Below are 13,214 nucleotides of genomic sequence, written 5' to 3' on the forward strand. Positions count from 1 at the left end.
GTGGAGGTAGTGATGAGCCAAGATGGTACCACTGTACTCCAGCCTGGGCAAAAGAGCGAGACTCCAACTCGAAAATAAATAATAATTAATAAATTCCAGTGACTCTAAGGGTTATGTGAAACCTGAACTTGACCTCAAACTATCTGTGCACCTTATTTCCTTAATCAACCAGGCCAAGGCCGAAAGGGCAAGGCTATGAGGTGTCCTACCCTCTCCCCACCTACTGAATGCAAACAAAGCAGCTCCTCTTTATCCATGTTATATACTGGTATTTGGTATTCCACCTTAGATTGAGTTTGGAAAAAGGATTCTATTCCTCTAAAGGGTAGGTGAAGGGGTTACAAAAGCTTGAGAGTAACCGAAGGGCATGTCACTCAGTTCAAATGATTGGTCTGTGGTTAATCAAAGCAGGACACCAGGTTTGTTCCCCACCCAGAGAACTTCTCACAGCCACTGCTGGCTGCCTTCTTCACCCTCAAAAATGCCACTGTGCCAAGGCCTGAGAAGAGAGTAAAGGTCAAAAGATAAGCTAATTAGCTTTATGTAAACACCAATCAAGTAACCCTATCCAGGACTGAAGGCAGATCCTTACCTCACTGTATTCAAAGGCAACAGAAACTAAATATCCAAAATAATTAGTGGGAAGTACAGACCAAAAAGGAATGTAAACAGTAGAGAGAAGATTTCTTTTTTTTTTTAAATTTAGTATTTATTAAGTATATACTTATGAGCGTCTCCTCCAGCCAAGAAACAGAAAGGATCCAGATCTCTAATTTCTTAGAGAGGAAAAAATGTGAATATCTTCTTGGCTTGATAAAAATCAAGATAAGCCAAGAATCAGGCAGACCACTTAGAAAAGTGAGCTGTGCGTATAAACCTATTGGGACAAAGTGGATTCCCGAGTAAACATTTATAAAGAATTCCTTAATTGTGCCCTTAGCTAAGTACCATTAAAGTTTATCTATTGAAAAAGCAATAGTTTATTAATTTCCCACAAATTAAACCAACTACAAGGAAATATATTTTCTCCATTTAAATGTCTTTTGGCCAGGCAAGGTGTTTCACACCTGTAATCCCAGTACTTTGGGAGGCCGAGGCGAGTGGATCGCCTGAGGTCAGAATTTCAAAACCAGCCTGGCCAACATGGTGAAACTTTGTCTCTACTAAAAATACAAAATTAGCCAGGCGTGGTGGCACATGCCTGTAACCCCAGCTACTTGGGAGGTTGAGGCAGGAGAATCGCTTGAACCCAGGAGGCAGAGGTTGCAGTGAGCCGAGATCGTACCATTGCACTCTAGCCTGGGCAACAAGAGTGAAACTCCATCTCAAAAAAACAAATAAATAAATGTCTTTTAAACAGTCACATCTTTCTGATATACAATTTGTAAAAAATTCTCCAAGAGTAACTAAATCAGACACTCAGAATATACCACAACATAAACAGCATGTTACCTCATCAACCTTCACAGAATTTTTGGGAGGTGAGTCCTTTTTTGGTACAGCATAGACTTTGAAGGTGAGCAAGCTCAGGCTGGCCGGCCCCACGGACCTCTGAATTACCTGAAATGCAGAAGCAATCTTAAACCTTCTCTCTATGTTACAGACCAAATGTGCAAAATGTTAGCATATTCATAACCTCAGCCACTTTCCACCATGAAAGGCTTACTGTGCTTTATTTTATTTTTACATTTTCGAGATGGAGTCTTGCTCTGTCACCCAGGCTGGAGTGCAGTGGCATGGCCTCAGCTCACTGCAACCTCTGCCTCCCAAGTTCAAGCGATTCTCCTACCTTAGCTTCTCAAGTAGCTGGGATTATAAGCGTCTGCCAACATGCCCAGCTAATTATTTTATTTTTAGTAGAGATGGGGTTTTGCCATGTTGGCCAGACTGGTCTCGAACTCCCAACCTCAGGCTTGGCCTCCCAAAGTGTTGGGATTACAGGCGTGACCCACTGTGCCCAGCCTACAAAATATATTTTTAAAAAATTAGCCAGGCGTGGTGGTGTATGCCTGTAGTGCCAGCTACTCAGGAGACTGAGGTGGGAGAACCTTTTGAGTTTAAGGCTGCAATGAGCCATGATCATGCCACTACACTCCAGCCTGGGTGATGGAGTGAGACTCTGTTTCACACACACAAAATGATTGCTCCATTAAAAAAAAAAAAAGATTAGCTGAGAAGAGGGGAGAGCTATGGGTTTTTAAATTTAAACTGTGAATATAAAAAAATCAGACCCCTCCTGTGAAGGTTGTGACAGTTTTCTAGGAGGGATATTGATCAACTTAGGTTGTATCCTGGTGCTGCTGGTTCTGCCTAATAATTGTGATAGACACAAACCACATGGACGAATGTCAGCACTAGCTGGCTAATCTTTACCACAGAAGCAAAAGAAATCTGTAGCAATAGGCCAGGTGCAATGTCATGTCTGTAATCTCAGTACTTTGGGAGGCTGAGGTAGGCGGATCATGAGGTCAGGAGATAGAGACCATCCTGGCCAGCATGGTGAAACCCAGTCTCTACTAAAATACAAAACAATTAGCCAGGCATGATGGCACGTGCCTGTAGTCCCAGCTACTTGGGAGGCTGAGGCAGGAGAATTGCTTGAACCCGGGATCCGGAGGTTGCAGTGAGTCAAGATTGCGCCACTGCATTCCAGCCTGGCGACAGAGCGAGACTCCGTCTCAAAAAAATAAAAAAGAAAAAGAAATCTATAGCAATATTGCCTTGAAATTATGACCTCAAGATGCACACTTAATACTTGAAGATTTATCAATTATTTTAAACCAGTTAAAGTCATAACCACTTTTTTTAAATGGCTTTCAACTCTTTGCTTCTGAAATATGGGAATTTCCAGGCATACGTTTTAACAGACATTTTTGTTATATTTTAGCTTGCATTATGTTTTGTCTTACAGAATAGCCTAGTCTTTCACATTATAGGTACTGCAAATCTCAGTAATATGATTTCCAAGATGCTAAATCATGCCTAAATTGAGAGAAATCAATCGCTCATTTATTTTCCACCTCTCCTCCATCCATTTCCTTTGTCTCATTCGAGCAGGAAATAAACAATTATTGAGCATGTCTTGTGTGTTAGGCACAGCCGGCATACGGAGTAAGACATATCCTCACCCTGAAAGGGCTTCCAATCTGATAGGAAGAACTTGATAGATGTAAGTAAATAGACAATTTTTTTTTTAAGAGATGGGGTTTCACCGTGTTGGTCAGGAGGCTGGTCTCGAACTCCTAACCTCGTGATCCGCCCAACTCAGCCTACCAAAGTGCTGGGATTACAGGCATGAGCCACCATGCCTGGCCGACAATTTTTTTTTTTAAAGCAGGGTTTCACACTGCGGCTTAGGCTGGAGTGCAGTGGCAGGATCTCTGCTCACTGTAACCTCCTAGTCCCAGGCTCAAGCATTCCTCCTGTCTCAGTCTCCCAAGTAGCTGGGACTACAGGCATGCACCACCATGCCCAGCTAATTTTTGTATTTTTTTGTAGACAGGTTTTGCCATGTTGTCCAAGCTGATCTTGAACTCCTGGACTCAAATGATCCACCCACCTCAACCTCCCAAAGTGCTGGGATTATAGGCATGAGCCACTGCACTTGGCCTAGGACAAATTAAAAAATAAAATAAGGGAGACTGAGGCACAAGAATCGCTTGAGCCCAGAAGGTGGGAAATTGCAGTAAGCCAAGATGGTGCCATTGCACTCCAGCCTGGGTGACATAGTGAGACCCTGTCTCAAAAAATAAATAAATAAAATAAAAGTGATACGGGAGGTAGGGCAGGGAAATGCTGGGCAGAGAAGGGCATGGTCCCTGGCTAGGGCTCCACCTCTGGGCCTGGCCACCAACCTAGGTGAAGGCAGGCATTTTTGTTTTTGTGCCCCCCAAATGTTGCATTTCCTAAGACCACCCTGGCTCACCACGCCCCATCCTGTGCCTATGATAGACACAAGTGACTGGACACTGACAGAAGAGCATATGAGCAGCTGGAGGTCAAGAGAAGCAGAGGCGTGGAAGAACACACCCGCAGAAGAACACACTAACAAACTCCAGCAGGCCACCAACAGCAGAATGGCAGGACAATGCGGAGTTCGGCTGAGGGTGGTAGGAGAGCCCAGCCACTAAGCAGGCCTGACTCCAGGGGAAAACCACCTTCCCACTCCGTACCCCTTCTGGCTCCACATTCATCTGCTGAGAGCTACTTCTACCATTCAATAAAACCTTGCACTAATTCCCCAAGCCCACATGTGATCCAATTTTTCCAGTATACTCAGGCAAGAACCCCAGGATACAGAAAGCCCTCTGTCCTTGCGATAAGGTAGACTGTCTAATTCAGTTGATTAACACAAGCTGCCTACTGATGGCAAAATTAAAAGAGCACATGGTACCAGACGCCCACTGGGGTTTCAGGAGCTGTAAACATCCACCCCTAGACGCTGCCATGGAGTTGGAGCCCACACTCCCCACGACCTGCCCGTCTGCCTGCTTTCCCTAGAGGTTTTGAGCAGTGGGGCACCTGAGAAGTGAGCCACACCCCCACTGCATGCCCCGTATGAGTGACAAGGGAAATTTTCCTGTTTCAAAAGCATGAATTTTCCCTGCTCTTAGGCAGTTCTACAGAAAGGCAAAACAAGTATAGAACATTACAGACTGATGAATAAGCATGTGTGAAGCCATGAAGCTGGGAAACACCATGGGAGAAATACAGGGAGTCCGAGTTTTGTGGGAGGGGGCAGAGTGACAGGGAGATGAGTTAGAGAAGTTGGTTGTAGCCAGATCATAATGGGCCTCGCGTGGCTCACATAAAGTCCTAGGTAATAAATACCAAAAGATCTCAAATAAGGGGATAGAATATAGAATCAAGTTTGCCGTTTAGAAAGATCATGATTTCTCAGTGTGGTGGTTTGAGTCATTAAAGGGCCAGATGACCAGTTATGGTGCTGCTAAAACAATGCAGGAAAGCAATGAGGGCCCAAGGAAAGATTGCACAGGAGAGGAGAAAGAAGAGAAAGTGGAATTGAGACAGTTTAATAGGCAGAATTAGCAGGACTTAGTGACCAATGGGAAAGGAGGGGTGACGATCACCTTGGTTTCTTTTTTTAATTAATTTTTATTTATTTTTAAATTAATTTTGAAACTGACAAGATTCACATATATATTTATCGTGTACAACATGCTGTTTTGAAATATGTATACATTGAGGAATGGCTAAATTGAGCTAATTAACATATGCATTACCTCACAAATTTATTTTTGTGGAATCTAAAAAAGTTCAACTAATGGAAGTAGGGAACACCATGGTAGCTACCAGGGACAGCGGCTGGGGGGAAGTCAGGGAGATCTTGGTCAAAGGTACAAAGTTTCAGTTAGAAAGGAGGAGTGGTTCAAGAGAGCTGCTGTATTACACGGTGACTATAGTTAATAGCAATGTATTGTAGTCTTGAAAATCAGGAAGAGTCGATTTTAAGTGACCTTGGAGTTTCTGATGGGTTTTTCTAGTTTGGTGGTGACACAGCATTCCTGAGAGAGGAAGTAGAGAAGGAGGGGCAAGTCTGAGGGAAAGACGATGAGTTGGTTTTGGATATTTTCCAGAGACAGACAGACAGCTAGAGGTCTAGTCATCTATCTATACATCTTTTATTTTACTTGAAAAGCTAAGTAGACAAACTTAGAAACTCTTGTCTTTTGGAAATTAAGACAAAGTTGACTTGAAATTTTAAGTACATGAGAACATGTTTTTGGGATCTGGACTTCCTCAGCACTTCAAGGGTGCATTTATTTCTCATAAAGCACAGTAAGGATGGGCACGGTGGCTCACGCCTATAATCCCAACACTTTGGGAGGCTGAGGCGGGCAGATTACCTGAGGTCAGGAGTTTGAGACCAGCCTGGCCAATATGTTGAAACTCAATCTCTACTAAAAATACAAAAATTAGCCAGGAGTGTTGGCAGACGCCTGCAATCCCAGCTACTCCGGAGGCTGCGGCAGGAGAATTGCTTGAACCTGAACCTGGGCGGCGGAGGCTGCAGTGACCCGACATCGTGCTACTGCATTCCAGCCTGGCCAAACACACATCTATATATTAGTAGAGATAGGGTCTCACCAGGTTGCTCAAGCTGGTCTCGAACTCCTGGGCTCAAGCAATCCTCCCACCTTGACCTCCCAAAGTGCTGGGATTACAGGCATGAGCCACTGCACCTAGCCTTCCAGCTCTTTTTAAAGACACCAAGCTGTCTAAGGCTGAGCCACCCAAGAGTTCTCTACAGTACCCAAGTGGTTCCCTCCCAGAGCCCTCATCAGAGGCTTGTAAGGCTGCTAGCATCTGGAGGCGCCAATTCATTGCTATCTGCTTTCTAGGTCTGCCCAGGACCAACAGACCACGCTGCTTCTACTAAGAACTCTCCACGGAGGCAGGAGGCAAGCCAGCCCCACCCCAGGACTTTGTTTCCAACTTCCCTCCTTTAGGTGCCCAAGCTGGTGCCCCGCCCCCCTCCACTCCCTCAGTTAGCCTCTATTGGTTTCACAGTGTCCTCTTCATCCTCATTTTTATATACTGGTATCCATCGGGGATTGGATCCAGGACCTCTCCCCACAATACCAAAAATCCATGGATGCTCAAGTCCTTTATCTAAAATGGCCTAGTATTTGTATATAATCTCTGCACAGCCTCCTGTATACTTTAAATCATCTCTAGATTACTTATAATACCTAATACAATGCCTACACATCATTTCATTTGCGTGGATTCAATGTAGTACTTGGAGCACAGCAAATTTTAAGTTTTGCTTTTTGGAACTTTGTAGAATTCTTTTCTCCATATATATGTACATACATATAAATTTTTTTGAGACAGAGTCTTGCTCTTGTTGCACAGGCTGGAGTGCAGGTGCAGTGGCATGATCTTGGCTCACTGCAAACTCTGCCTCCCAGGTTCAAGCGATTCTCCTGCTTCAGCCTCCTGAGTAACTGGGATTACAGGTACCCACCACCATGTCTGGCTAATTTCTCTATTTTTAGTAGAGACAGGGTTTTATCATGTTGCCCAGGCTGGTCTCAAACTCCTGGGCTCAAGTGATCCACCTGCCTCAACCTCTCAAAGTGCTGGGATTACAGGCATGAGCCAACACGGCCAGCCTATCTTTGATTTTTAAATTGCAACTCATTTATCTTTTTTATTGGATTCTTAATTATTAATTTCTACTTTACCTTTCCCTCTTTTCTTACTTGTTTTTCTAGTTTTAATATTATTCTAGGCCTGCCTCCCTTTACTGCCTAAATCATTTTCTTCTTTCTCTTCTCCTATTAGTTTTCCTCCCTAAGCCCACCCTGATCCCCATCCCACAGCAAGAACTGTGGCCACAAGGGTGGTGGCACCAAAGAAAGCTGGCTCCTGCAGTGGCCTTTTCAGATTCCAGCAAGCTCTCAACAGACAAGCAAACAAAATAAAGAAAAAGCAAACCTCACCCCAGGAGACCTGGGAGACCCACAAATGAACACTCCCCAGGTCCATAATTCTGACTCTGCAGAGAACACATGATTTACTCGGGGATTTCTCAAACTCAGCACTATTGACATTTGTGCTGGGTCCTTCTTTGTCATAGGGCTGTCCTGGGCACAGCAGGAAGTTTGGCAGCATCCCTATCCTCTACCCACTAGATGCCAGTAGCACCTCCTCCCAGTCATGACAGTCAAAAACGTCTCCGGATGCTGCCAAATGCCTCCTGGGGAGCAACTATCCCACTGAGAACCTCTGATTTACTTGAGTAAATACTATCTTCTGACATCTCTCACCATCCAAACTTTAAGAAAATCTTTATGTTTTAAAACCCACGGCCTCAAACACAGTAAAAGAAACCAGAACAATCTCTACTGGGTGGGAGAGGTGGGGGTTGAAAGGAAGTGGACTTATGGAGAAGGGACACAAGTGAACTTTCTGGGGTGAAATAATCCATATCTTGATGGGGATGTGGGTTACACAAGGTGTATACATTTGTCAAAGCTCAAATTGTACATCTAAGATTGTACAACTTAAAAATCTATCTGTTTCACTATATGTAAATTATACTTTTTAAAAAATCCATGGGCTCTAGCATACCTAATCCATGCCAAGCTCATTCCTAGGAAGGAAAGAGCCACACACCTGACCATGGTAAGGAACTGGTATAGATCCACGTGATCGAAACCCATGGGAGAAGCCTTGGCAAAAGGTCCTCAGGCAGACAGACAAGGCTGAAGCTGATGCACTCAACATCTTGGCTGATTCATCTTCCTTTTTGACATCAAAGGGGGCGCCTCCTGGTGCGAGATGACCCCACCTTGCCTCAGTCCACTCACCACCTTTCCCTCTAACAGTAAAAAGGAAGCTGGCCAGACCAGATATTATCACAAATGGCACTCTTGGACACTGTGTGCCTGCCAGGTGGTTATCATAATTTGTTAGGGCTCATATTGAGTATTCAGGTCAACCTATTCAAAATCAGGATTTAAGAAGGGAAAGGCTAAGATGGGCAGAGATCATCCCAGGAAAGTGCAAGGGCACAGAGAGGACATGAAGAAGAACCTTCTTCAATCTTTTGTCTCCCCAAGGAAGAACAATCCGGTTCCTTGAAGAAACACAACCAACATTCAGGGTCTGCATCATAAGAAAAAAAATTCTCTAGCTTTATCAACTTTCCTCCTGTTTGCAATCTGGATAGGTTGTTTTCTGAGACAAGAACACAAAGGTATTCTGTCTCCATGAGAAGTCCCGATCCATTATGGTATAATCGGACTGGATATGCCTCCCAATCAGTGAGATCTCCCCCACACGTTTTCTGATGCAGGGTTGGAATCTCTAGACTGCATGTACCAAGAGCACTCCCTGTCCCAAGTGACAGTGCTTGTGAAGCCTTGTTTGCTCAGAGCAGATGGCCTGGCCCAGAAAATGAGTACATGTGCACCTGCCAAGAACCAATAAGATATGCTCTACTTTGAATTAGATGAGTTGGGTTTGCTTGATCAAAGTCAAGCAAACTCTGTTAAGAGCTGCATCTCCAATTAGTGCTAAGTTATAGGTTAGATCAAAGGTGGCATTTCTTGGCCAGGCACAGTGGCTCACACCCGTAATCCCAGCCCGTTGGGAAGCCAAGGCAGATGTATCAAAAGGTCAGGAAATTGAGAACATCTTGGCCAACATGGTAAAACTCTGTCTCTGTTAAAAATACAAAAATTAGCCGGGCATGGTGGTGCACACCTGTAATCCCAGTTACTCTGGAGGCTGAGGCAGGAGAACTGCATGAACTCAGGAGGCGGAGGTTGCAGTGAGCCGACTGCCACTGTACTCCAGCCTGGGTGACAAGAGTGAAACTCTGTCTCAAAAAAAAAAAAAAGAAAAAAGAAAAAAAAGAAAAGGTGGAGGCATTTCTCTAGATCCAGCCCATCTGGAGTGTACCCTTCAGTTACTAAGTACCTTTCTTGGAATTGAGCTAGTTGGTGGTCTCAAAGTAAAGACTCGAATGTGTTGGTTTGTCTGAGGTTTTGAACACGGCTGTATGACCCATAGTCACAGACTAACTAAAATTCGGCTTAGACAAAGGTAAACTGGTGGCCCTTAGCTTTGCAAATCTTGGAGTGTCATTGAGTGATCTCGCTCTTGTGGCTGAACATTCTGTCTTTCTGGTCTGATTCTACTCCCCAGCAAGGTATCAAGGTACACTCTATCTTGGACCTTGGACTCTCTGTGTCTCAACTTTTGTTTCACAGTCTGCAAGAGGCTTGTCAATGGAAACAGATCAACCAGGACTAGCGTTGGGTTAGATGAGGCCCTAACAAGAAGTGTAAAGGGGCAGGCTGTCATTATCTTTAAGAAATATATTTGCTTCTTACTCCCTCTCCACTGAAGCTTGCCAAGGACTGACGTTGGCAAAACAAATTTGTTACGGCAAGCAAAGTTATATTATAACAATTAGAAGGGGTCAACCAGGATTTTATTTCAAACAAATATTCACTGCACACCTGCATCATGTCAGACATGGTGCTAAACAGATACAACACATAAGCAGACATGGTCCCTGCTCTTACAGAGCTTCTGGGAAGCTCAGGCCACAATTTAAAAAATAAATTAACATTCAAAAAAAGATTCAGGCAGCCAGGCGCAGTGGCTCACGCCTATAATCCTACCACTTTGGGAGGCCGAGGTGGGTGGATCACGAAGTCAGGAGTTCAAGACCAGTCTGGCCAACCCAGTGAAACCCCATCTCTACTAAAAATACAAAAATTAGCTGGGCATGGTGGCACGTGCCTGTAGTCTCAGCTACTCGGGAGGTTGAGGCAGGAGAATCGCTTGAACCCAGGAGGTGGAGGTTGCAGTGAGCCAAGATCATACCACTGCACTCCAGCTTGGGCAACAGAGTTAGTGAGACTTCATCTCAAAAAAAAAAGAGTCAGGCATAAGATTGAGTTTACTAGGAGGCTAGGGTGGGAGGATCACTTGAGGCCACGAGTTTGAGACCAGCCTGGGCACCCTAACAAGACTCTATGTCTCAAAAAAAAAAAAAAAAAAGGCGGGGTATGGTGGGGCATGTCTGTGGTCTCAGCTACTTGGGAGGCTGAGGTGGGAGGATTACCTGAGCCCAAGAGGTCAAGGATGCAGTGCCATTAAAAAACAAAAAAAAGATTGAGTTTATCAGTCAGTTCCCACAACTTTAAAGGTAGATTCTTAGACACAGTTTACTAAGATATGAATCTGGTGAAGTCGTAAACACAAATCATAATGGGTGCCCAGAAGGTAAAACCGCTCTTGCTTTGCAAACAAAAGTACACTGCCCAGGATCTGGGATCACACTGCTGTGATTATGTTCCAGTAAAACTGCCTTAAAGACAAATAAAACCTTAAGCTAAATAAGACACCCTCAGAATCATTCAGATTCCCATGAATGGTGGGGCTCAAAACCCTAACAATTTGCTTTCTTTTTCAACTCTACAGAGAATCTAGCGTGTAGTCTCTCCCATTTAAAAATAGGGTGACCCTCTATTCTCCTACAATTATAGAACTATTATCTTATTAGACTTTCATTTAAAATATATGCCAGCTTCATGATAAAAGGCCTTTGCAGGCCTGTGTACACAAGAGGTTTCAGAAACACCTGGGGAGTTTTTTAAAAGCACAGATTCTAACACCTTCCCCCCGAGGGTATGACTCAGTGAATCTAAGAGGGGCCCACAAGTCAATTCCCAAGATAAGCTAAGTTTTGAAAACCACTATTCCACAAACAGACGCTTATAAGCTAAGCACTCAAACATACTTTTAAAAATGTTGGAAAGAATAAAATGAAAACTGTCTTAAACATAAAAAGAAACAGTGACTGGCCACCCACTAGAGAAATTATGATATTCATTTACATTCAAGAAAATCTCTCTCATCTTAAACAAAACACAACAAATACCCTCCACCCCTAATTCCCTCTCTAACTGCTACCTTACCCTTCTACTAACCTCCACTGACAAATTTATTTTAAAAGTAGACTATGGTTAGAAGGCAGAATAGTGGATACCCTTAGCAAGCTGGGAAATGACTAGAAGGGCCATGAGAAGAGCTTCTCGAGTGCTAGTATGTTCACTTTGTAAAAATTCACTTACAACCTGTTTACCTTCCTATATGTATGTTATATAAATGGTCTCCAACTTACAAATGGTTCATCTTTATGACGGTGCAGAAGCGATACGCATTCATCGAAGCCACACTTTGAGTACCCATATAACCATTCTGCTTTTCACTTTCAGTACAGTATTCGATAATGTACATGAGACACTCAATAGTTTATTATAAAATAGGCTTTGTGTTAGATTATTCTGCCCAACTGTGCACTACTGAAAGTGTTCTGAGTACATTTAACAGAGGGGAGGCTAAACTATGATGTTTGGTAGGTTAAGTGTGTTAAATGCATTTTTGACTTGACAAAATTTTCAACTTATGATAGGTTTATCAGGATGCAACCCCACCACAAGCTGAGAAGCATCCATATTTCAGCACGAAGTCAAAAAGACAGACTGTTTGCTTTCTCATTTTTATCTCCTCCTCCCTTCACTACTCAATGTACCTAAAACCTTTCTTTCCAAGGCCACCAATGGCCTCCCAGTTATTAAACCCTACTGGATAGCTGCCATCTTGGTTGCACCCTGAAACTGGTTAACTACTCTGTATCTTCGAACCCTTCCCTTGGCTTACAGGATTCTATCCTGCCTCCATTCTATAAGCTTTCTATATTCTACAATGCAGAAAGGTACTTTCTAGGTAGTCTCTCCTCCCCTTTTGGGCCTTCTCTTCCTCTGGATAGCTCTTCAAGGTTGATGAGTCCTGAGTAGTCTTTAACTCTCTCCTCTTCTCACTACACAGCAATTTCATTGAAATCTAACTTTTTTTTTTTTCAGACAGAGTCTCGCTCTGTCGCCCAGACTGGAGTGCAATGGCACGGTCTTGGCTTACTACAATCTCCACCTCCTGGGTTCAAGTGATTCTCATGCCTCAGCCTCCCAAATAGCTGGGATAATGGGGTGTGTCACCACGTCCGTCTAATTTTTGTACTTTTAGAAAAGATGGGGTTCTGCCACGTTGGTCAGGCTGGTCTCGAACTCCTGACCTCAGGTGATTCATCCACCTTGGCCTCCCAAAGTGCTGGGATTATAGGCATGAGTCACTGCACCCAGCCTCAATCAATCTTTTCTGTAATAATTTCCATTCTGAAAGCATTTTTCACTTGAAACAAAACTATTTTAATCTGATTCTTATTTAGAAAGTAAAAATCTGAAATGGGTTTTTAAAAAAAAAAAAAAAAACTATGAACACTGACAATACTTTTGAGATTATTCTTATTCTAAGTAACTAACATTTCAGCATGTTGGCCAGAGCGGTCCTGAACTCCTGACCTCGTGATCCACCCGCCTCAACCTCCCAAAGTGCTGGGATTACATGTGTGAGCCACCGCACCCGGTCAGGCCCAGGTAATTTTTGTAGAAAATAGATTTCTTTTTCTTTTTTCTTTTTTTTTTTTTTTTTTTTTTTTTTTTTTTTTTTTTTTTTTTTTTTCATTTTTTGAGACAGAGTCTCGCTCTGTGGCCAGGCTGGAATCCGATCATGCGATCTTGGCTCACCGCAATCTCTGCCTCCCGGGTTTAGGCAATTCTCCTGCCTCAGCCTCCTGGGATTACAGGCACGTACAATCACACCCAATT

At 43.5% G+C, this 13,214-nt stretch overlaps 1 protein-coding gene across 2 annotated transcripts in view; it reads right to left on the reverse strand.

The window, feature by feature from the left end:
* APOO (apolipoprotein O) overlaps positions 1-13,214 on the reverse strand; it is a 72,907-nt gene that overhangs the window by 43,232 nt on the left and 16,461 nt on the right. For both annotated transcript variants that reach the window (XM_032286132.1, XM_032286131.1), the window contains exon 2: positions 1,453-1,560. In XM_032286132.1, coding sequence (XP_032142023.1) covers positions 1,453-1,560 — 108 coding nt within the window. The remainder of the gene's footprint in view (positions 1-1,452; positions 1,561-13,214) is intronic.

This window comes from Sapajus apella, unplaced genomic scaffold, assembly GCF_009761245.1.
Source record: "Sapajus apella isolate SASKATOON/1434 unplaced genomic scaffold, GSC_monkey_1.0 scaffold17, whole genome shotgun sequence".
Taxonomy (NCBI): domain Eukaryota; kingdom Metazoa; phylum Chordata; class Mammalia; order Primates; family Cebidae; genus Sapajus; species Sapajus apella.